The sequence below is a fragment of the Corvus moneduloides genome, chromosome 21 (assembly GCF_009650955.1).
Source record: "Corvus moneduloides isolate bCorMon1 chromosome 21, bCorMon1.pri, whole genome shotgun sequence".
NCBI classification, from domain to species: domain Eukaryota; kingdom Metazoa; phylum Chordata; class Aves; order Passeriformes; family Corvidae; genus Corvus; species Corvus moneduloides.
The window spans coordinates 9119921-9144702 of NC_045496.1; the positions used below are offsets into that span (position 1 = coordinate 9119921).

General features: G+C 51.4%; 1 protein-coding gene across 24 annotated transcripts in view; it reads right to left on the minus strand.

The window, feature by feature from the left end:
• The window catches only part of CACNA1B (calcium voltage-gated channel subunit alpha1 B), a 265839-nt gene that overhangs the window by 138740 nt on the left and 102317 nt on the right, over positions 1 to 24782 (minus strand). For all 24 annotated transcript variants that reach the window (XM_032130521.1, XM_032130533.1, XM_032130526.1 and 21 more), the window contains one exon: positions 4657 to 4760. In XM_032130521.1, coding sequence (XP_031986412.1) covers positions 4657 to 4760 — 104 coding nt within the window. The remainder of the gene's footprint in view (positions 1 to 4656; positions 4761 to 24782) is intronic.

A 24782-nucleotide genomic window follows, 5' to 3' on the forward strand; every position in this document is an offset into this window, starting at 1 on the left:
AATGTGCAGGGAAATGAAGGATTGTCCCTGTAATGAGGGGAAGGAGGACAGAAGAACACTCTGCCATCGTGACAAATTAATCAGCACCGCTCTCCTCCGGCCTCTGCATGTCTTGTTTTATGATCTCAGTCTGGCAGAAGTCCTCAGGATGGGAAAACTTGTCATGAAATTCAGCAGAGCGAGTCCCTGAGCCAGCCATGCTCAGGGAGGTCAGGATGGGGCTCACAAGGAGCTGCTCCAACCCCACAAAAACCCCAGGGAGCCAGGGACAGCAGTGACACAAAGGTCCCCCAGGGAGCCTGGAGCACACCTCAGGGAGGGTGTTGGATGGCATGAAGCATCCAGGCTGCTCAGAGAAGGGTGAGAAGAAGAATTAAAGCCCTTTTTCCCTGCCCCATGTCCCCCTGCAAGGTGCCAGGGGCTGTGTCCTCTGCCAGGCTCCCAGTGTCACAAAGCTGCTGCACCCATTCCAAATGCCTCCCCGCAGTCCCTGCCCCTGGTGATCCCATAAAATACAGGTGTGGCACATCCAGGTCAGAGCAGGTCTGAGGAGAACCCAGCCCAGGCCCTGCGCAGCCTCCCCACACTCCGAGATCGTAGCCAGAGGAGTAAACCCCGGCAACAACCATCACTCTTCACTGCCTGGGCTGGAAATACCTCAGGCTCCACCATAAATATTGGAGGACACGACAAGCAGCATTTTTCACACTCGAGAGGCGCAGACTCCCAGGATCCCAATGCATCATTCCGGGAGCGTGGCCTCTCTGGCCAAAATTCCAGCTGTCTCGCCACCCTCGACGCTCCCCCCGCCCCGCCTGAAATCCTGCCAAAAGGCACTTAGCCTGGAAATACGTTCAATCATCCTCCTCCCAGCATCCCAGGATAACGTTTATCCTCTTTGCATTGTGTAATCCAAAGCATCAAAACAGTTCTCCCATGTATTGTGTGGCATCAGCCAGCTCATTACCGGGCAGGATTAATACCCAAGCTGTAGGAAACTCCGTAATCCCAGCAGCCTGTGGAAAAAAACTGGGAGCTGGGATGAGGGGAGGCTGAGGGCTGGGAGGGGAACAGCAGCAGGAGGAGGAAAACAGCATTGGAGTGGCTGCTGAGGGAGGGAACACCTGGAAGCCAAGGTGGGAATGGGGTGGGGATGGGGATTGGGATTGGGATGGGTGCCCAGTCCTTGGGGGCACAGGACAAGAGCCTGAGAGCAAGAAACCAGGATTAAATCAGAAAAAGCTCCACTGTGGGGCAGCACTTCTCAACTCCACGTGGGGATTTTTCCCTCCTCGCTGCAAACCACGGGCAGAGTTCAATAAAAAATTCATCAGGATCATCCCAGGGTGTTTTGTGGTCAGAAGTGAAGCCGTGACATCCCAAGCAGCAAATGACCCCCGTGTTTAAGGGACACGGGAGGGCAGCTGGGGTCAGCACTTCCTGACGTGGTTTGCAGTCAGAACAATCCCATGGCACCACCAGAGGCATCCAATCTTTTTTTTTTGTGGAAAAGCCGTATTCTGTTTTATTGCTACCAAAGAGTTTACAAAGGATCTAATAAAAATAACCTCCTGCTGCAGCCAGCACAGAAAGATGTTCCCAGAGAAATACATTATGGATACAAATTCCTAAACATTTTCACCGCTGCAGTTGTTCCACTCTTACCAAATGCCACTTCCGTTTCTGGGAAGCAAAGTGCCCCAGCTTTCTGGAACAGGGATAACATCACCAGAAGGGCTGGAGGGATGAGCCAGCAGAGCTTCAAAAGCAGGTGTCAAGTCTCCTAATTCCACCTAGTTTTCAATTATTTATGTTTGTCATTTATATTTTCCCTTTTTTTCTGTGTGTCTGTGACTGGGGAGTCACCCTAGCACAATTCCCAGCCTATGTTCTGAATTCCAGAATTCCACAAGCTGAAGGAAATGAGCTCCTGGATGTTACTGGTATCAAAAGGGAGAGGAATTTCTCCTCCTGCTCCTGCTCTCCTGGGCCTGTGCAGTCCTGAGCTCCCAAATCAGCTGTGGCACTGAGCAAAAGCTCCTGCAGAAGGAAATAATCTGTATTTTTCTGCTCTGTTGGGTTCAGCAGGGCTGCTGAGTTTTGTCAGTTCACGGAAGAATCAAGCAGCAGGGAAGGAAAATGGAAAGGGAGGGAATATAAAGTGAGGAGCAGAGAGGGAAAACCCCCACGAGGGACACAGAACCACTGCTCCAGAGCAGATGGGGTGCTGACTCCTGCTGGAGAGCCCCGGATATCCCATAAAAACCAACCAAACTCCCTGGATTTCAGGAGCTGTCTCCATCACAGCTCCCTTGTGCACCTCTGACCACTCCAGGAAAAGTCTCAATTCCCCTGGAAAACAGTCCAGTATTTCCTGTATTTCTGGGATACAATTTCTGTGTTTTCTGGTGAGATCCAGCCTGCCAAGGGGGAGCCGATCCCAGTTTCCCCAGTCAGAGCTCCGCCTTTGGCACTGGGGGGAGCAGGTGCAGCCCAGCATCCACGGAGAGCCCGACATCCCTGTGGCACCACCAGGAATTCCTGAGCTCCCCGAGATTGGGGTTTATATTTATATTCTGATTTTCCCAACACTTCCACATCCCCCTGGCACTTCCCTGCCTTTGCTGCTGTTACAGAATCACAGAATCCCTGAGGTTGGAAAAGACCTCTAAGATCAGCAAATCCAGCCATCAGCCGTGTCCTCAAGTGCCACATCCACAGGTTTTTTGAACACTTCCAGGGATGCTGACACCCTGGGCAGCCCATGCCAAGGCTCTCCAAGCCTTCCCATGAAAACTTCTTTCTTACATCCAACCTAAACATCTCCTGGCACAACTTGAACCCATTTCCTCTCATCCTGTCCTGTAATTCCAGAGGGATCAGCAGAGAGGGAAGGTTGTTTGCTCTTTCTTCCAAACCAGGTTTCATTTCTTGTTGCACATTTTGGGAGTCTGAGGATGCCACTGGGGTCAATTTTCCAGGATTTGTTCAAACAGGGCCTCCCCACCCTCACAGGGAAGGATTTTTTATACATTTTATGCCTTTTTCCTTCCCTGCTCAGCACCTCCAGGCCCACCAGGAGCCCTGCACCCCACACCTGTGCTATGATGTTTATTCCCTCAACCTCTCCCCAGGAATTATTCCAGGCAAGGATGTCAAACCACTGGGTGAAACAGAAATTAAGAGCTCCCCTCTGTGAGGCAGATTTTCTCCTCCTCACCGCTGACAAAGGGAAGCCTGCACAGAGCTGTGTTTTTACATTTATAGAATATTCATATTTTGCCCCAAGCAACAAGAGGCTTTCAGGAGAGTCAGGCAGAGGTCTCCAGCTCCTGCTCACCAAACCCCTTTGATTCCAGCACAAAGGAGCAGGAGCCTGCAGGATTTGGGGTTGGTTTTAAATCCCACGGATCGTTTCAGCCAGTGTGGGCTGACCCCAGTGTGGAAGGAGGGAGACGAGGCACCTGATGAAGCACATGTAGAGGGTACTCCCTTTAAATCAGCCATCAGACAAAGCCTCTGGTACACCAGATGCCCTATAAATGGCTTTGATCAGTTATTGATCAGTTCTAAATGGCTGTGATCAGTTATTGATCGTGATGATTATTCCTGAGCTGAAGGGTGCGACACAGCCTCACCCACAGCCCTCTCCCCTCCTCAAACACCACCACACTGCTGCCCACAGCCTGTGCTTTGAGGAGGCAAATAACAACAAAATAATACAAATCAGCATTGGAAACGTTCTTTGGAAAGCACTTTCCTTTCTCCAGTCACTTTAAAAAGCTGCAGCACTGAACAGCTTTTACCACACGGCAGCAGCAATTCTTTTTCCTTCCCCTGCTGCCAAGAGGCAGAAAAAAAATCCAGATTTTAATACATCTCTGTGATCTCAATCACCTGCCCGATCTCAGAAGAAACTCAGGCAGAATGAGGTGCCAAAGTCCGAGAGCTTTATAGCCCTGGAGTGTGTTAATTGCAGATCCCATCTCCCCAGATGCTGGGAATGTTCCAGCCTCATGCTTGGCACCTTGATTCCTGCAAAGGTCCAAAGCCAAAACTCAGCTGCAACAAACACCGAATCCCTGGCTGACCCCTGGGGTTTGAGCATCAAGGGACCAGCGTGTCCCCAAAATCCAGACATTGGCTCAAGCAGGTAGAGATTAAACAAACAAAAGAAGGCAACAAAAAAATCAAACCTGAAAAAACAAAGAACAACCACCAAAAAAAAAAAAGCCAAAACCTGAGATCTTTTAACTGCCTTGGGTTTGAGCTTCCCCTTTCCCCAGGGGTTGCTGCATTATCAACATTTCCATGTCCCACTCCAGCCTTTTATTGGCACCAGCAGGCTCCTGATGGTTTTTCAAGGCAGCACAGAAGTGTCGGCTGCACTGACCCAAACCAGCCTAATTCCAGGAGTTCACTTAACTCTTGGGTCTGGATTCAGAGTCATCTCAGTTCAGGGTTTTTCACCAGCCTGTCCCCATCCTAGGGCTCTACAGAAATATTCCCTGCAAGGAGAGGATGAGGTAGGACATGTGGGAAGGGGACACAGTGAGATGTGTGACCCATCTCTCCCAGTAATATCACCCCCCAGTGCTGAAATCACCACATCTTCCCTTTCCATATCCAGGTGAGGACAAAAAGTCGTTGCCTTACCCTGATAAGACGCCCAGCACCAAGTTGAGCATGAAGAAAGAGCCAATGATGATGAGAGGGATGAAGTAAAGCCAATTCCAGGTATTTCCTGCAGCGTCGTTTGTCTGGAAACAAAGGGAAAAGGGAGAGACAAACACAAGTATTATTTCACCTCAGAAAGAAAACACCACACAGAACCTGCAGGGCAGAGGAGATTCCCCTTGGAATTCCATAGGAGGGTCCACCACTGATGTTCTGGTCAGTTCTGGTGTGTTCACCAGGTGAAATTCCAGCCAAAGCACTGATTCTCCCAACATCCACACCACGGTTTATCCTTAGCTCCAGTGAGAAGATCCCTCAGATCTCTCTGGCAGTGACCTGATGAGGGGATCGAGGTGACCTGGGTGTGAGGGGATGTCCTGGAGGGCAGGAGGTTCTGCTGAGGGATCAGCCCAGGCTGGACCCATGGGGGTCACAACCAATGGGCTGAGGGTCAGCAAGGGTCCTGCCCTTGGGTCACAGCTCCAGGCTGGGCCAGAGGGGTTGGGAAAGATGGGAAAGGCCCTGGGGGTGCTGTGACAGCAGCTGGACATGATCCAGGTGTGCCCAGGTGGGCAAGAGGCCAGTGGCACCTGGGCTGTCCCAGCCAGGGTGTGTCCAGCAGGAGGGCAGTGCCCGTCCCCTGTGCTGGGACACCTCAAATCCTGTTTGACATTGAGGGGCTGGAGCGTGTCCAGGGCAGGGAACGGAGCTGCGAAGGGGCTGGAGCCCCAGGAGCGGCTGAGGGAGCTGGGAAAGGGGCTCAGGCTGGAGCAAAGGAGGCTCAGGGGGGACCTTGTGGCTCTGCACAAGTCCCTGACAGGAGGGGGCAGCCGGGGGGGTCGGGCTCTGCTCCCAGGGAACAGGGACAGGAGGAGAGGGAACGGCCTCAGGCTGGGCCAGGGCAGGCTCAGGGTGGATATTGGGGAGAATTCCTTCATGGAAAGGATTGTCCAGCCTGGCACAGCTGCCCAGGGCAGTGCTGGAGTCAGTCCCTGGAGGGATTTAAAAGCCGTGTAGCGGACATGGGTCGGTGCTGGGGGAACGGTTGGACACCACCTTAAAGGCCTTTTCCAACCACAGCTCCAGGCTGACCCTGCTGCAGGACCAAACCACATTTTTAGGTGGGCTAGGCCTGTGCAGGCTCTCCAGAGCAGCCTCCTCCCTGCCCACCTCGGCTCTCCCTCCCCCGGGCTCAGCATCAGCCCCGCATTTCCATCTGAACCGAGCCATTCCCGGAGGGAACCACAGCCTTCCCTCCAGCCGGGCTGCAACTGAGCCCAGAATCTGCTCACACATGGACAAGGAGTCCACAAGAAACCTGGGATCTGTGGAATGATGGAACTGCACATCTGCTGGCTGAGCACCTCGGGCTCCTGTCAGCCAAACCCACCCTGAGGCGGCAGCAGTGGGAGATGAAGGGGAGGGAAGGGTGGTGGAGTTCATGACAAAGTTTCTGCATTCATCAGCCTCGAGGGAGCTCTTTGGGGAAGTGCTGAGAAGGAAAACGCCACATGGCCATTGACAGAATCCCAGTGCTGAGGAAAATGCAAATTCCTCTCTTGTGAGGAAAGAATGCAGCAATCTGAGGATCTGGTGTTGGGCGTAAGGGAAAGGGAGCAGAAAGGAAAGACCTAAACACATTCTCCTTGTCCTTCTCCCTCTTCCTGCAGGGGGTAAAGAAATCCAGGAACACCGAGCTCACCTCCCTGCCCAAAGGCAGAGCCCCCAGAGAAGTGCTCAGACACCAACGGGCAAAAACTGCATTAATTCTGATATTGGTGCCTTTGACTTATTATCTGTGGTGCTTTTTGGTCACTGTGCCCAATCATATTCCCAAGAGTAGTTTTGCTTGCAGGATTCACAGAGAGAAGCACTTTAAATGTGCTTTGTTTCAGCTGTGCACACACTTGGTGCCGCCTCAAAAAGTCTGTGTGTAAGAAGTCACCCAACAAAGAGCAAACCCCACGATGTCAGAGCATTTCTCACAGGTGATAACATTTAAAAGTAAATACAAGTATTTGTATTTACAAACACAAGTGATTGCCCCCTGGGGTTTGTTAATAGGGTGCAATTCTGCACCGATCCTTCCTCCAGGAACAGGCTGCAAACATGATACAAACATCTCTCCAAATAGCAAACACCCTCAGGAGTGTCTGTGTCAGCTGATCAGTGACTCAGAGGAGAGGAATGGGCACTCACAAATCCCCCTGCTCAAGGCAGAACCAGCACGGCAGGGACAAATGGATCTGAGGAGAAACAGGCTGGGAAAATGGGAGCAGAAATGCAGGGAAAGCTCTGAGCTGCCCAGTTAGGGTTTTGAAGGTTTGAAGTATCTGACATCCCACCCCACTTCTTCATTCCCTGTTTTGTCTTCCCAGTCCTCTCTCTCTTTGCTTTCAGCTCTCTCCTTGCCCTGTTCTCCATCTCTGCAGATGGGCTCGGAGGGAACAAGGAAACTCATCCTCAGTGCTTCCTTCCCACCACAGGAGGGAAAAAAGAGCCAGTGATGATGAGAGGGATGAAGTAAAGCCAATTCCAGGTGTTGCCTGCAGCACCATTTGTCTGGAAAGAGAAAAAAGGAGGAGTGGGGAAGTGCCTGGGGCAGGTTTTTACATTTAGGGGCCGTTCTTCAGTTCTCATCTTGTCAAGCAAACATCTCTGGTTGGAGCAGGCAGATCCCATTCAGGGAGGGCTCCGTGGGTCCCTTCCAGCTGAGGATATTCCATGGTTCTGCGAGGCTGGGAATGCTGTCAGCCAGGCAAGGGGGGCCGCAGAGCCCGTGGGGAGGAGCTGGAGGAAGGAACAGATGGGAGAAGGGGAAACCACATAAACATGCAGAGGGAGCGCGGCGGGTTCACTGCTGCCAAACGATCGTTTATCGTTTATTTATCCATCTGAAGCCCAAACTTGGCGACAGATCCACAACTCCATGCCACGATCAAAGCCCTTAAAAATGAAATGTGTTGAAATACAAGCAATTACCCAGCCTTCCCTGAGCCTTTGCTGGGTTCCCTTCTGCTCAGGGCAGGGCAGGGCCTGGCTCTGTTTGCTCTGCCTTGCTCCCAGGGATCCAGGACAAACTCCACTTTGCATACGGTGACAAACACCAGGCAACAGTGGTGACAAACTGCTCCTGAAAAAGCAGAGCCTTCATGGATGTGCAACACCTTTCCCAGTGCTCCCAGGTGAGCTGGAACCCAAGCACAGAGTACAGCACCCGCTCTGCCACGGGGAGATGCTTTAATGACTCAAAAGCTGTTTGCTGCCAGGAAAACCAAACCCCTTCCCTCAGGGAAAGCCCCCAGAGTCCCACAGGCAGCTCTGTCTGCCCTGAGCCCTCCATCCACTGAGCTCCAGGCTCACTCATTAAGCAGCAGGAGCCAAGAGATCAAATCAATTTCTATGTTCCAGCTACAACATTTCACTGCTGTAACATCTGCCTGCCTGTCAGTGCCACTTGAGCCCACAGAGACATAACAGGAGGGCAAGAGAAATGAAATACTTGACAAAATGTGGCAAAATTACATCCTGAAATTCAGGAGGGGCTCACAGGTGCCTCTCACGCTGCTCCTGAGCCTTGTGGTTAAAAACAGCCACGGGGCTCTTCACAAGAACCTCCTGAGCTGTGCCCACACCTGGCCCCAGGAGTGCCCTGGGCATGGAAAGATCCACGTCCCCTAAATGTGATATCACAAGGCTCCCACAGCTGCACGGGGGGAAACTGAGGCATCCAAGGGACACTTGCAGGGCCACTGTGATCTCCACCTCAAGCATGAAGCCCACATGAACTCTCCAGCCCCGGGAGTGCTCTCCCTAAAAAGTCTCAGCTCTGCTCAGCCCCTGGCTGCTCCCACGCCCTGACCTGGCACTTGAGCAGGATGCACCCAGCATGCTAAACTCTGACCTAAATCCCCAAAAACCTCCCTCCAGCCTGTTCCAGGTGCCCCTGCTCCATCAGCCACCCTGGAGCTGCTGTCCCTGCTCACAGCTGGGTGCAAAGGACAACATTTCTGTGTTCACTCCACACACCCAGGGGCTCTCTCCTCCCTCCACATGCAGTGCTGGTGTCCCCAGGCAGTGACAGCACAGCCACCCCTCGAGGTGCAGGGATCTGAGGGGAATTCTGTCAGCTGTAGCAAACTCAGAAGCCAAAGGCTGCTGTCGCACAGGGAGATTAATGCCCTGAGCTGGAGAGCGGGGTGTTCTCCAGCACAGCACACGATGCTTCCCACCACCAGGCCTTTTGTGACTCGTCCAGCACAGAGCAAGGCCAGGATTAATCCTCACTTTGTGTCTCAGGCACGCAGAGCTGTGTTAACAAGGTGGCAGCTGTGTCTGGTTATTAATTCATTTCAAGATCTGTTTCGAAACAATCGACTTGAAAGCAGCCAACTGCTGCTGGCGCTGTGCTGCAGAGCCCGGAGATGCTTTTATATCTCCTTTCATCTCCTCTCCTGCAGCCCTGGCCACTACCCATGTTCCCAGAGCTGCTCCAAGGGGAGTTTCCTCATCCCTGGAAGTGTCCAAGGCCAGGTTGGATGGGGCTTGCAGCACCCTGGCATGGTGGAGGTGGAATGAGGTGATCTTTAAGGTCTCTTCCCACCCCAGCCAGTCTGGGATTCACACCCTGGAGCTCCTCGTTGCTGCAGGACCAGCAGCAGCTCTGCTCCAGCCCCATCCCATCGCCAGCAAATGACCAAAAAAGCCTTGCCTGCTCCAGCATCCTTCTCCCAGCCCATCCCCATCCCTTCACTGGCTCTCCAGGCTCTCTGCCTGCTTTCAGCTCCTTGCTGCCCATCCCCAGGGAGACTCAGATCACCCTCAGATCCCACTGCTGACTCCAAACTGAGTTTGGGGCTGATCAAAGGGAGCAGGAGCTGCTTTGGGAGGGGATGGAACTTCACTTCACATAAAATAACCTTTAATGTGAAAGACAAACAATTAAGGGGCTGCCATGCAAATGTTTCCAGAGCAGGGGTCAATAAAGGGATTTAATTTGACAGGTACAGCCAGGCACCACGGACCATTTGCTTTTACCGTGTTTTTAATCAAAATACAAAACACAGCACACCTCGATTTACTCATTGAAGCTAATCAGTGGCACAGCCTGACTTATTCAGGGCAATTAAAGGGTAATATTCCCTTAGTTAAGTGCTTTTGCATGGAGGAGAACTCTCGGCTGTCTTGGAGAGATGAACTCTCTTTACCCTCCATCTGATTTTTCACAGCTCTCTCCTCACTATTTCTGATAATTAGCAAAGCTATTTACGGGTGATTTATTTCTCTCTGCTCCTATTCTTACATTTAAATGAACGCAGAAATTGCTAAGAATAAAATCAAAAATGTCCCAAGCACGTACAAGAGCAGTGGAACCTGCCTTATGATGAAAACAGAAGGAGAAAAAAAGCTTTTTTTTAAAAAAAGGCTTTCATTTTTTCAACCTTCTGTAGCCTTTCTGACCCACAAACACCACCAAGCCCTGCCCTGAGAAGGTCTCTGCTGCAATCCCCAGCCTCACAGGGGGTGAAACTGGGGCACAGCCAGGTAAAAGTTGAGCTGCTCCCACGTTCCCCAGCACAGCATCGAGAGAAATCTCATTTCTCAAGTGCTGACCCCATGTGCTGCTCCACAGAGAACACACCAGGATCTGCAGAAAGCTTTTCCTTTCTCTCCCCATCCCAGTTTAAATACAATTTCGGCTCAAATCCAGCCCAGTTTCTCTGGTTTCTGACTCTCAGATGTTCCAGCCCAGTTCAGGGAGCATCTGGTGCTCAGCTCTGCAGGGCCTGGACAGCTGGGGCAGCGCTGCCCAGGACCCTCCAGAGCCAAATTCAGCTGGCACAGGAACGTCCCCACGGATGCTCTGGGGCTGTGCCACTCCCAGGAGGGAGATGGCAGAGCCTGGGGTGCTCTGTGGGAAGGATAACACTAAAATGGGATTGTTAATGAAATTAGTGGTCGGTCCAAACCGTGCTCTGAGTACAGCCAGGTGAGGCTGGGTTGGGGTTCAGAGCATCCCCCCAGTTGGGATCAGTGGGATCAGGTGGGTCAGAGCAGGTGCCACTGCATGGAAAGGGGGGAATTAAAGTAAAAGAGCCCCCAACAAGCTGCAGGGAACTGGGAGCCAAGCTCGAACACCAATTCTTAGGATTCTGCGAGGAAAACCCCTTAGCTGGAGGTTTCCATGGCTGGAAGTGGGACAGGTGAGATTTCAGGAAGCTCTAAACTTCACACAAGGTCCAGACAACAATTTCCCAGAAATCACAGAATCACAGGTTGGAAGAGACCTTCACGATCACCGAGTCCATCCCATGCCCTAACACTGCCTCAACTGACCCATGGCACTGAGTGCCACATCCAATCCTTTCCTAAACACATCCAGGGACGGTGACTCCACCACCTCCCTGGGCAGACAATTCCAGGACCTTATCACTCTTTCAGTGAAAAACTTTTCCCTAACATCCAGCCTAAATTTCCCTTGGTGCAGCTGGAGACTGTGTCCTCTCGTTCTGTCACTTGTTGCCTGAGGCTGGTCTTAAGCCACGCCAGGGGAAGTTTAGGCTGGACATTAGGAAAAAACTCTTCACTGAAAGAGGGATTGAGCACTGGAAGGGGCTGCCCAGGGAGGTGGAGGTGTCACTGTCCCTGGAGGTGACACTCAATGCCATGGTTTAGTTGAGCAGGTGCTGTTAGGTCATAGATTGAGACCATCAAGTCCAAAGGTCTTTTCCAACCTGATTTTGTGAGTCCGTGATCTGATCACCTCCTAGAGCACATCACAGCCGTGCCTTTGTGGTGGGTTTTGGACACCAGGAAAGATCCCATGGCTGAGAATGTTTCCTGGGAGCCCTTTGGGATGGGGGCAGCAGTTGTGGGAAAAGCCTTCAGAGAGCCCCCAGTGGCCTCTGCTCTCCCCTCACACCAGAGCCCTGCCAAAGCCTGAACTCCTGGGAAGAGAACCCCAAACCCCCGGCACATTTACTCAAATCTGTGTTCCTGAGAAGATCCTCTCTCTTTGGAGTCTTTGAGCTATTCCACTCCTCCTTTCCACCTTCACACACACCTAGATCACCACCCCTTTAGGATTCACATTTTCCACCTTTTATTTCCCGTGACAGAACTCAGAAAGTCCCTGGAAGAGTGAAGGGAGCTGTAATTCCCTCAAACACATCAATCCAGAGCCGGGCTTTCCTCTGAAAGCACCCAAATGCATAACATCAACCCAAATACCAGAAGACTCCAGGTAAAATCCTCAAAGCTGGCAGCATTTGAACTCTGTGCAATAGCAGTAGATGTAGGGACACGTTCTGACTGTAGCTGTTGCAGGCAATAATAACGTTAATTCAGCCAAGTTTAAATAGAAGCAAATCCTCCCCTTTGTTTCTCCCCTTCTCCAGAGCTGGGGAGGCTGGAAAAGCAAAACCACTGCTGGTTTATGCCTTGATCCAAAGGCTTATGGCACCAATATATCAATACATAAATATGCTAGCAGGGCTTCTTAATAAAAAATTCATTCTCTCCCCAGCTAGCGTGAACTCACTCAGCTGCTTTATTCATGAGCCTGCCTGGCACTGGGAAAGCTCTGCCACCGTCAGAAATAACAGGCTGGCCAAGGGACTCTACCTCTTTTTGAATGCTTTTGTTTTTATTTCATAGCCTCTCCTCCCTTTCTTTTATTTTTTACCAGCTGCTCCTGGTGGGGACAAGTGAGGCACATTTAGGGTGAGGAAGGGCAGGCCTCTGGCTGGGGTTCTCAAGAGGAAGTTTTGCCCCAGCAAACACCTTGCCCAGCCCCTCTCTGAGCCCCACGGGGCACTTATCTGGAAGATAAGGAGGATTTAAGGCCAGGTTAGATGGGGCTTGGAGCACCCAGCTCTGGTGGAAGCTGTCCCTATCCTCAGCAGGGAGGTTGGAACGAGATGATCTTTAAGATCCCTTCCAACCCAAACCATTCAGTGATTCTCTGGTGATGCATTTCACACATTTTACCACAAACCTGAAAGCCACAGAGCTCACGAGACCAAGGAACTCCAACAGCTTCACAAGACGTGACTCAAGCTCAGCTGCGACAGGGGCAGCCAGTTGATCCAGCAAAACTCCAAATATTCTGATTCCCACCAGCAGTGCCTCAGTCACCCATCTTCAGCTTTCTCTGAGCACACAGAACTTGCATTTTCGGGGAAGGGGCACAAGGAGAGCACAGGAGCTCCTGGGGCTGGGTTGCGCAGTTGGAGGGAGCACCTTGAAAAGCAGGCTCTGCTGTTGAGCTTGGAATTCTCATCGAGCACAAACCATTCAATGCCTGAGAGAATTCCTGTGTGAGTCAGGACCTGGAATAAGTTCAGTGCTCTCTGCATGTGCTTTTCTTACTCTGCAAAGGCTTCAGCTGTCTGAAGAGTCAAAGCTGGCCCCAAATATGCTCCAAAAGTCCCAAGAAGGGAGAAATATCCACAGGAATAATTGTATAAAACACAGACACACATTTAGAGACCTGCTCAGTTTGGCTGCTCAGGGACACACAAGATTTCCAGACAAGGATCATTCACGCCCACTCAGAGATTTGCTGGTCTAGTGAGTAGATGCAGAATTAACTTTTCCTGCCACTCAGCAGCCCCTGGGCCGTGCAGCCCCTCGGTCAGCAGGGCAGAGCCAGTCACACAGAGCGATTCCCAGAGCACCACAACAACCCAATACTTCATCATTTTCTGGCTTTGAGCAGAGGAAATTTTGGGGCAAGGCCCAAAATCACTGCAAATAACAACAGCCCTAAGAATAATGCCCAGGCTTCCTCATCATCCTAATGCAGATCCAGGTTCCTCCTGATTTTCCCTCTAAACATCGCCAGCAAAGATTCCCGAGAAGTTTTCAGCAGCAGGAAATTGGTTGAATGAGTGAAAGCCTTGATTCCATCACATAAAATCATAACCATGGGCTGCTGTTACACACCTGCATTCTGCAGCAGAGGACTGGGAATGAGCAGAGCATCAATTTATTTAGGTTGGGCCCACCTTCTCATTCTTATCTTCTAATGAGACACCTCCAACAGCTCAGACTTTCCTTAATTATGAGCAAAAAACATCCTTGTGGATAAATCTGCAGCTCAGGAGCTGGAGCTGAGAGCTCAGTCCCACAGAATTCAGAGCACAGCAGAGCCCCCGAGGCCCAGCAGCCCTTTGTCAATGCAATCCCTACTCAGAACAAGATTCCAAAGGTATTTTATCCCTCCCATTTCCCTGCTTCAGACAAAACAGAACAAAAAACCAGCTGGTCACAATCCTCTGGGCTCTATCTCAAGATGTTTCACAAGGTTTTGTGAAGATATTTTAAATAGAAAAGGATTCTCTGCTATAGGAAAAGAAAAAAAGGTTTTTCCTAAGCACAGGCCTTGCCAAGTTGTTCCAAATTCGAATGAAAACTGCCTGTGAAATTCCAAATTGAAGTGTGAATATGTTTACTCCAGTGTATATTCATTAAGCCTGTAAAAAAACGATGAGAGCAGCTCAAAGCTGCTCATCTCTGTATTCCAGGAGTCCTTTGTGGGAGGGAACAACCTGGGAACAGGGATGGACAGCAAAGGTGTTGCCAGAGGCCACACTGATAAAAAAACCAACCCCAGAAGGGGCAGGGACACCCAGGGGGCTTTGGGATGAGCTGCTTCCCACAGTTCCTGGGTGATTTTCCTCCCTTGCAAGGGATTTGCTGGATTTTAGAATCACAGAATATTTTGGGTTGCAAGGGACCTTAAAGCCCACCTCATCCCACCCCCTGCTATGGGCAGGGACACCTCCCACTATCCCAGGCTGCTCCAAGCCCCGTCCAGCCTGGCCTTGGACACAAGAAAAAAATAAAAGTGATGCTGTAATAAAAAAAAGGATTTAAAATTTCCTACTGGAAAGGCTCTGTCATGCCAGGAACTTTATCTGTTGGAAGAAAAACAACGGGGTGCCCGAGAGGTGGTGGCTGTCCCATCCCTGGAAGTGTCCAAGGCCAGGCTGGACAGGGCTTGGAGCACCCTGGGACAGTGGAAGGTGTCCCTGCCCACCCCCTGCACCCAGGGCATGTAATCTGTTGAGAAAAGAGCAAAAAACTTTTGCCCAGAGCCCCCACAGCCTCTTCTGCTGGAGCACGGATTTGGGGCTGCCCTCAGAACAACAAAATCGAGTGACAGCTCCGCTTGTGGTTTCCTCAGAACCGTTCTGTCCCTCCGTGTCACCGCAGCCCCAGACGCAGCAGGGATGGCAGAGGACTGGGTTCTGTGAGCACCCAGCAGCCTTTTTCATCCTGGGCAGGAAAGCGACTGCCAGGCACGCTCAGAGCTGTTTGGACCCTCGGTGCTTTCACGCTGCCGAGCTGCGAGTGCATCTCTTCAGCTGGAGATTTTTTTCCTTGGCAAGCCCCCATGATTACGCTGCTGTTTGGAGACATTTCATGGCTTTTCAGAAAGCAATTGCTGAGACTCTTGGAGTTTGTCTGATATATGTCACTCTCCTGCTGTATGTCTGAAACCTCTCCTATTAAACCTGGAGCTGGCCACCCCACAGTCATTTGGAATAAATCTTCCCTGAGACATTAAATAAACCCCAGAAGATTCAGGGAGGCACTTCAGCTCCTGTTCAGCTTCACACATTTGCTCGAGTGCTGTTCTGAGCAGGGCAATTTGCTGGAGCAGGGTTGAGACATCTCAATCCTCTCCAGCCTCGGAGGGAATGTCCACGTGGGCGCGGGGTCAGCCAGGCTGTGTTCCCAGATGGATGGAGAGCCAGGCGTGGGCACAAACGTGTGGCACTCTTGGCATTTCAATATTCCAAAGCCATTTTAGCCTCAGGCTTGCTCCACGGTTCCTGCTCTTTGGATTTCTGCAGATCTTCCAGAGGAGGAGGCACGCAAAGCCCGCATCCCTAAAACAGCCGGGAATTCAGCCCTTGGGCAAAAGGGCCCTGCAGCCCTCAGGAATCCAGGATGAGTGATGGGTATCAGCCAGGGCAGAACTGAGACTGGGGTGGGATTCTTGTGCTGTCAGCTCGCACAGGGTCCATCAGCTGTGCAGATTCCTCCTTTCACCACGTGCTTTCCTCTCACAGAACCTTGTGCTGCTTGTTCGGTGCTCCACGACGGATTTTTCCTACAAATCTGTGGATGCTCACACCAATTTATTGCCCTGCTGGGTTACACACACCTGACCAGGTCTCATTAGCAGCGAGTTTGTTACTCCAAAGCCTGGAGTGAGGCTTTTCCCCGGGCAAAAGGGAGCTGAGGAATCCACTCCATCTGCTGCTCAGGAGAGTTTGGACACAGAGCTCCAGGGAGGAGTTTAAGGCACGGAGAAGTTTGGATATTTTTACACACGTGGGTGGTAGGGGAGTGTGTTTACACAAGAATTTCTGAGATTTGAGGTGCTGAGATGTCTGGCACACACCGGTGATCAGCTAAATGAATGAAGTTTGACCTAAAACACTGATTTTTCTACGTTATAATAAACCTGGCTGATACTCAAAAAAACTACAGGTTGTAACAACATAATGGGAGGGAGGAAGCTTAAATCCAGCAGGAAACATGGATGAAATTCACATATATGGATTTCTCTATAAAATTCTCTATGGATTTCCTCTATAACCAGCTGGAAGAAGGTCCAGGTGCCAACAGAAGGGGTGTAAGGGGGTCGTGGGGGACCCACAGGCTCTCTCTGTTGGGATGGGTGTCACACATCCAGGGCTCCAAATGTGGTTTTGTGCTCAAGTCAATCGTTTGGCTGAGCTGGTTTGGGGTTTTTGTGCAAGGGTTTGGTCACCCCTCAGTGTGTCCCTGCCTTTTAGTGCCACTTCTACAGAAGCACCATCCACAGGAGAGGTTTCTCCTTTCTTCCCTCCCTTCTTCTCCCTCTCAAACCAACCCTGCACTCGGAGCTGCTGCCAGGCTCTTGGCTGCCTGCTCCAAACTCTGCCATCCCTGCCCTACTTTCCTGCAGATGATTGGTGATAGTGAGCCACAAAATCAACAAAATCAACATTAACCCCACAGCCACAGGCTGGCAATTATCATTTACGTGCACGCCGAAGGTGCCTGCTTCTTATTAGCAAATTCAAATCGCCCTAACTCGATAGGGAGTGCAATTGAGCACTAACAGCATTAGGAGATTTTTCTCTGCTTTCTGAAGCTGCAGAGAGAAAGAGAGAGCACAATTACACCGTGGCACAGCTCGGCAGCACAGCTCCCACCTCCGTCACGGGGGCACAACACCAGCGTGTGCCCCGTGCCCTGCTGGCCTTGGCCTCAGCATCTCCCCAGGCCCCCGGCACATCTCCAGGACAAATGCACAGCAACAAGAGGAGTTCAGCCTGGCAAGCTGAGGTCCCATCAGGTCCCAAGGGAAACCTCTCCCTAACTCAGGGCTGTAAGGGATTTTATGCCAAATCTGTGGCCCAGCTGTGAGGCAGATGCTGTGTGCTCTTGGCTCCGAGATGCTCTGAGAAGCTGAGAGACCAGAGCAGGCTCTGCTACAGACAAAACCATGGGGACATTTCTTCACACACCTATGGGCATTGAGTGTTGCAGCATCCATTTTTCATCTGCTGGCTCCTCCCTTCCCACATATGCTCTGTTATTGGATTCCCCCAGAGGGTGCTGGGCACTGCCCAGGCTCCCCAGGGAATGGGCACGGCCCCGAGGCTGCCAGAGCTCCAGGAGCGTTTGGACAGCGCTGCCAGGGATGCCCAGGGTGGGGCTGTTGGGGTGTCCTGGGCAGTCCTGCCCTCGATGCTCCTGGTCATCCTTTCAGCTGTGATTCCCTGATCTCCACGTCTTCAAAGACCCAGCTAAGTCCTGAGCTGTGTCCCAGGGGAAGCAGAGCATCCCTTGTCCAAGCCTGGCACAGCTCCCTGCTCTGTTCTCCCAGCGCTGGTCACTTCCAGCCCAGGATTCTGACACCCCTCATCCACCTGGAGCAAAACTTGGTCCTGGGACATGACAGGGAATGCAGTGACAACAAAGGAACCACGTCAGAAATCTGCTGTGGGATTCAGAGTGCCAAAACAAAGCCTCTCCTTGTGCTTATTTTCCCTGAAGGAAATCCCTGCAGCAGCTTTTCCTTTTGCTGCCTGCTCACACTTTTGCTGCCTGCTCACACTTTTGCTGGTTAAACAGCTTTGCTCCTCAATATTTATTCACAACAAGGAGAGCTGATCATGCACAGAGAGTGATCCCAGGAGACTGAACCCACCCTAAACCTCCTCACACCACTGCTGCCAGCCCCAGGACACACCAATAGCACTGCAAACACAACATTTCTTCCCACCCCTCTCAATATTTAGCAATTATGAGTCTGTGATTTAGTGGACCAGCTTCAGGACACTTCTAACAACCCATCAGTTGTTCGAGGAGAGAAGAGCAATTCCAGTGCCACCTGCAGAGTCCCACAGGCTCTGCTGGAGCATTCACTGCTCCACCAAATCAGCTGTGACAGTCCCCATGAGGAAAGCCAAGTGCAAAACCCCCCCAGGAAACCACGCTCTGAGCAAAGGGCCAGCAAAAAGCCACTGAAGTCACCTTTAAGCCTTAACTGGCAGGTTTCAGAGGTGCTTAAAATGTGGAGGTTCTTGAGCCCTGAGGAATCTCACGAACAGCAAAGAGGAACCTCCATCCAAGTCAGAGATGAGGGGAGCTGCTTCATGTTATTTATCTGCCTTCTGTTCTCTGTGCACATTCAAACTGCACCCTCACAGCACCTCCCGGGGGGGTTGCTCAGGAAATCACCTCATGCTCCAGGTAACCAGTGCTGGTCACATCCAAACTCCTCCTGAGGAGCATCACCTTGGATTCCCCAGCTCCTACTTGTGAGTGATGGAGACCAAGAGTCACAGGTTTGATCTTCATAAATAAACCTTTCACTGGCACAGGGTGCCCAGAGCAGCTGTGGCTGCCCCTGGATCCCTGGCAGTGTCCCAGGCCAGGTTGGACAGGGCTTGGAGCAGCCTGAAACAGTGGGAGGTGTCCCTGCCCATGGCAGGGGGTGGAATGAGATGAGTCTTAAGGTCCCTTCCAGCCCCAACCATTCTAAAATCCTATGAAACACCCCAAAAAGACACATGTGAGCTCTCCAAACTGGGACAACAGAGTCTCTTCTGCCCTTACAAGCCCCACCATCCCACCAACAAAACCATCTCTGGGCTGGGCTGGAAATGGAACAACAGTGAAATTCCAGCCTTTCATTTCTGTGTCTTCATAGGAATAAAGAAATTCAAAGACACAAAGGGGAATGAAAAATACCAGGTGAATCATGAGCTATTAGAATTCAGGGAGGGTAAAGTTCCAGTTGGGATCCAATTTAAGGCAGATTTATATTTTGTTTGAACTGTTCATCCCTACTCACCAGCAGATTAGGTTAGGTCCAGCCCACAGTCTGGAAAGACCCACTGGACACTAATATTTCAGCAGGAAATAGAAGAAACAGGAAAATCTCTTGCCATTAAGATCAAAAGAGAACGAGGGTGCACACTTTGACATTTCTCCTCTCCTGCGAGCAGCCCCTGTTTTGCAAAGCAAATTCCACCGTGGAGCTTTGAACTCCTGGAGAGGAAAGATGAAAGGTGAAAACCCAGCTTGTTGAAAGTCAGCACCGAGGTTTCTGACAGCTCCAGATGGAGCACGTTTGACCCATGGCTTTCTGGGACCACAAACATAATTCTCAATTCCTTGGAAGTTCTTGGTGCAGCTCCCACACCTCACCAGGGGGAACGGAGCAGAGCAAACCACAAAGGACCACAGCAAGCAGCTCCAGCCCCTTCCCAACCCACTGAGGATCCCATGGAAAGCTCTGAGCTCCAAACTCATCACTGCCAGGTCCACAGCAGCTCCCTCAGGAGGGCCCCCAGCTGGCTCCTCTTTGTCAGGAATGCTTAGACTCAGCCTAGCAATAGAATTATTTTAATTGAGGAATTCATGGCCAGGCACAAAACTTCTCAGGCTTTTGTCACTTTGCAAAACAAAGGGAGCTTCCCATGGCAACCAGCGGAGGGTTTGGTGATGGACAATAAGGTACTTGCACGGCAGAACTGGGAATTACTGCCCAGAAAAGGAGTTGTGCTATTGCCTTTGTAAAAGGTTTCCCACCTCCACAGAGCCCATATTAGCAAGAGATGAATCACTGTCATTCACAAACACCAGGCACGTAAACAAGAGGATCTGAAATGCTCCAGGAACGATCTTAATTTGAAAACGAGATCTGGAGGGAAAGCAGGGCTCAGGAGGCCTCAGATCCCAGGGCAGCACGGTGTCTCTTGCTGAGCAGTGGCGTTGTTTCCTCCCACCCCGGGACGGTGATTTCTTCACCCAGACTCTGCACGCAGAGTCCATCACTAGAAATATTCTCCCTCAGCAGCACCAACATCCTCCAGCCCCAGCAGCCCCTGGTTATTGACAGAGCCATGCTCAAAGCACGATGAATGCAGCAACACTTGGCATATCCAGACACTTCATGGGGACTAATGAAGAAATTTACATAACGGGCCCACGAGCTGATCCGAACACCAGTCACCTCTTACCCCCGGTGATGCCCTCTTGATTTTTGCTGTGTTTCTTTTGTATATTCTCTGTATTCTTTACACACATATTTGTAGCTTTGTAGCCTGTTACTGCACCTTAGCTCCAGCATTTTCGTAAGCACAAAGACAAAACAAATTCCAGGATCCCTGTGCGATCTTGGTTCTCCTTAGAAACCAAGGTTGAGACCAACTCTTTGAGACAATATTTTTATAAACAGGGTTTAGTGCTCATCTGAGGGAGGAGGATTTAGAAGGTGCTAGAGATGGGGGGATTACTTCACTGAGTGTGCTTCTAACTGGGGGCTCTTGTCAGATACGCTCATCTGCAAAACCTATGAAGATTGTACACGCTTTATGCGGGGTGTGCATCTTCAGCATTTTCCACCTGACGAATTGTGCACCTCAGGATCCTCATATAAAGAGGTAACCCCTTTTTATCACCATGACTGTGTCTGGCTCGTGTTTCTAGAACCAGAGGAAAGGGCATCAGTTTCTGGTGGCTCTGCCAGGACAGGCTGGAGCCTCTCGATAGCTTTTGGGATGAAGAACCAACCCGCCCCACGCCTCACTCTGCCAGCATCACAGGCACAGGCTAAGTGGGTCCTCAGTGTCCCACATTGCCCCAAGGCCAGTGGGAGCTCCAGGGGAACACAACCTGCTCAAAGGGTCTGAGCAAGAGAGCCCAGAGCAGAGGCTGCCCCAGCAGCACCACTCCAGATGCAGAACGGCTGAACCAACCCAGTTCATGCCAAATCCACGCTGCAGAGAGACACAGCTCCTGCCACCGGCCCAGCCTGGCTCTGAACCAGTCCCAGCCTGGCACTGGACTGGTCCCAGCTGCACAAAGCCAGGTCTAGGCCATGTGGCCCCTGAGCAGCATTCCCCCCCACCTCCACAGCAAGCAGATTCTTCCCTAATTTCATGGTCCAGAAAATGCTCTGCCCATGCCTGAGGGATCTCTGAGCTGTCTGCACTGGGTTGGACTGAAAACCTGGTCACAACACCAGACTCCCACCCTGAGGAAAACAGTTGGGTTACTCCATTTTAACACATTCCCAGACCATGCTGAAGCTTGGAATTAGCAGGAGGTGCTGGAAAAAAGGTTCTTCCCCATCACCAGCTTCCCTAAATTGCTCCTTGGACACTTTTGAGCACAAACAGGCCACAGCTGAGACAAACCTGCAGCTCCCAGAAGAGCCTGGCTGGAGTCATTATTCCAAAGCTTTTGTGCTGCTGAGGCAGGAAGGTCTTTTCCCCAGCTTATGATTGAAGAATTTCACCCTCCTGATGATTCAGCCTCTTTGCTCCGAGCATAAATCACATCCCAGATAAAGCTTTGCTAGAAAGCTTTCATGGGCCTCAATTAAAAGGAAAAGTCTCTGGAAGAATAAACAGTGGATCAGCAAGGAAAAAACAGGCTGAGATTTGTGAACTTGCTTTTTCCTTGCCCTCCCGATTCCTCAGTTTATCACAAGACAGGAAGTGAATATTTACAAGGTGGATTTCCAACTGCAAAGGCTGTGCTGAAATCTTTGATGCTGTGACTTTCTAAATCTGTAAGAAAGCTGGATCTGGACCACCTCTAAAGTCACCTCCATCCTTTGGGATTGACTGAATAATCCTTCAACAAACCCCTCGCTTTGGGCAGACCTGAGCCAAACCATCAAACCCAAATCCCTCTTTCCTGAACATTTCTTGACACCAAACTCCTCAGTTTGCCTGATGCCACCACAGACCAACTTTTTCAGCCTCCAATGTGCTTTCAGGACAGAGCTAACCCTCCCAGATTTCAATTAATGCTGAACTGGTGAAGCACATCTCACCCAGTGACTGATCCCTGCAAACAAAAACCCTGACTCTCCTCCATACCCCACAGCCCAGGTGCAGCAGGGAGAGGGGAGTGAGAACAAAGCCCTGTGGATGCAGGACAATCAATTCAGCACCGTTTTGTGGCAGGAAACAAACGGGCCATTAAGGAAGAAGTTGTAACCTCAACCTTCCTAGAATGGCTCTCAGTCCCAGACTGCCTGGCAGCAGAGGGATTTCGGTCCCAGCAGGGCTGGCTGCTCCAACGCCAGCAAGGGAGGAGTTTGTACAAGCAGGGGGACAAACCTAGCCCAAGCAGAGCCAGCCTGTGGTGGTGGCACACACGGGAAGGGGTGAAGGAAGGGCTCAGCTAAGCCTGAGGGACAGCAGCTTTTATAGAATCACAGATTTGGGTTGGAAGAGACCTTAAAGCCCACCCAGTGCCACCCCTGCCATGGGCAGGGACACCTCCCACTGTCCCAGGCTGCTCCAAGCCCCAATGTCCAGCCTGGCCTTGGGCACTGCCAGGGATCCAGGGGCAGCCCCAGCTGCTCTGGGCACCCTGTGCCAGGGCCTGCCCACCCTCCCAGGGAACAATTCCTTCCCAATATCCCATCCAGCCCTGCCCTCTGGCACTGGGAAGCCATTCCCTGTGTCCTGTCCCTCCCTGCCTTGTCCCCAGTCCCTCTGCAGCTCTCCTGGAGCCCCTTTAGGCCCTGCAAGGGGCTCTGAGGTCTCCACACAACCTCTTCTGTGTCCATAGGGGAGGTGCTCTAATCCCCTTCCCAACTTTGTGGCCTCCTCTGGACCTGCTCCCACAGTTCCATGTCCTTGTTATGTTGGGGACACCAGAACTGTGTGGTTTTCCCTGCTTTCATGAGTTAGCAGGAGAAAAAGCTCCAGCCTTTTTTCTTACTAATGCTTAATCCCAGTTTACACAGACCACATCTTGCCTGCCATGGTCCCACAGCCTTTTGCAAATCTTAATTAAGCAAAAGATTAAAAGTAGGTCCAGAGCTCAGCTCTGATGAGTATCCTGCATCAGGGGAATGCTGCTCTCCTTGAAGAGTCCAGAGCCCGGTAAAATTTTCCTGCCAAAAAAACATTTTCCTCAGCAGGGGAGAACTCAGGTGGTGAATCAGAGCTCCCTGAACAAGGAATAATCTCTGACACTCCCTCTCTGTCTAAGTCTGAGCATGTGTTCACTTACTCTAACAGTTCTGGATTCAAGAGGAAACATCTTCCAGCTTCTTCCCAGCCTGGGTCCAGCAGGGATCAGGCTGGTTCAGGCAGCATCCCTGTGCAGCTGCTGAGCTGCCTGGATTCCATCTCCAGAGGAGTGGCCAGGATGAGGAGCTGATTCTCCCCCTCTACTCTGCTCTTGTGGAACCCCACTTGGGGTTCTGTGTCCAGCTCTGGGGTCCTCAACACCAGGAGGACCTGGAGCTGCTGGAACAAGTCCAGAGGAGGCCACAGAGATGCTCTGAGGGCTGGAGCCTCTCTGCTCTGAAGCCAGGCTGGGAGAGCTGGGGGTGCTCACCTGGAGAGGAGAAGGCTCCAGGGAGAGCTCAGAGCCCCTTGCAGGGCCTAAAGGAGCTTATGAAAAGGAGGGAGAGGGACTATTTATATGGGTAGAGTGACAGAACAAGGGGTAATGATTTTAAACTGAAGGAGAGCAGAGTTAGGTGGGATATTGGGCAGGAATTGTTCCCTGGGAGGGTGGGCAGGCCCTGGCACAGGGTGCCCAGAGCAGCTGGGGCTGCCCCTGGATCCCTGGCAGTGCCCAAGGCCAGGCTGGACATTGGGGCTTGGAGCAGCCTGGGACAGTGGGAGGTGTCCCTGCCATGGCAGGGGTGGGATGGGATAATCTTTAAGGTCCCTTCCAACCCAAACCATTCTGTAATTCCAGGACTTCACTGCTGTTTCCTGGGCACAGCCTGACCACGCATCCACAAACACCCCAAAGAGGATTTTCAGTCACTGCTGCAGTATAATCTGGGCTTTTGTCTCCTTTTTCAGTCTGATGAACTTGGAGTAGGCACAGAGGACACCAAACCAACAAACAAGTGGCCAGAAACCAGCACATGACTGAAGCTGTGAAAAAGCTGAGGACTGCACAGAGAGGATCTTCCCCACCCACAGCTTCTCTCAGTTTCCAACCTGCAAAAGCACAGCCAGGTTCTCAGCCAGCAGAGCAGCACAGGGAGGGGGTGACAGCCCTCAGGGACAAGGGACAGGGAGTTACTTCTGCTGAGTGTCCCGTGGCACAGCACAAACCACTCACCCTCCACCAGAACATCCAGAGCCCCTCAGATCTGCCAGATCCCAGCATCAAACCCTAAGCTGAGGTCTCAGACACAACAAATCCAACCCTGCAGGTGCTTCAGGCACCTGTTCCCAATTAGATTAATGGGTATCTGGAATGCAACTACAACAGCTTCAAAGCAACCCCCAAAATCAATACCCCCATGGTAAGCTCGGGGTTCTGCGTGTGGTACCAGAGGCAGGGTGGGAGAAGATGATCTCATACACCACATATTGATTAATCAATCCCAGACAGGATGCTAATGGGCTCTTCTTACAACACTTGGCACCAGCAGGAAGGAGCAGGAATGCTGAATGAGGAGGGGAGAAACTGCTGGTGCAGGGAAGCTTCAGGGTGAGGGGAGAAATGTAACGGGGAAATCTTCTAGAGATGGATTTAAGTGGTCAGAGACTGGGAATAGATGGAGGAACTGAGCAGCAGAGGGAGAAGGGAATAAA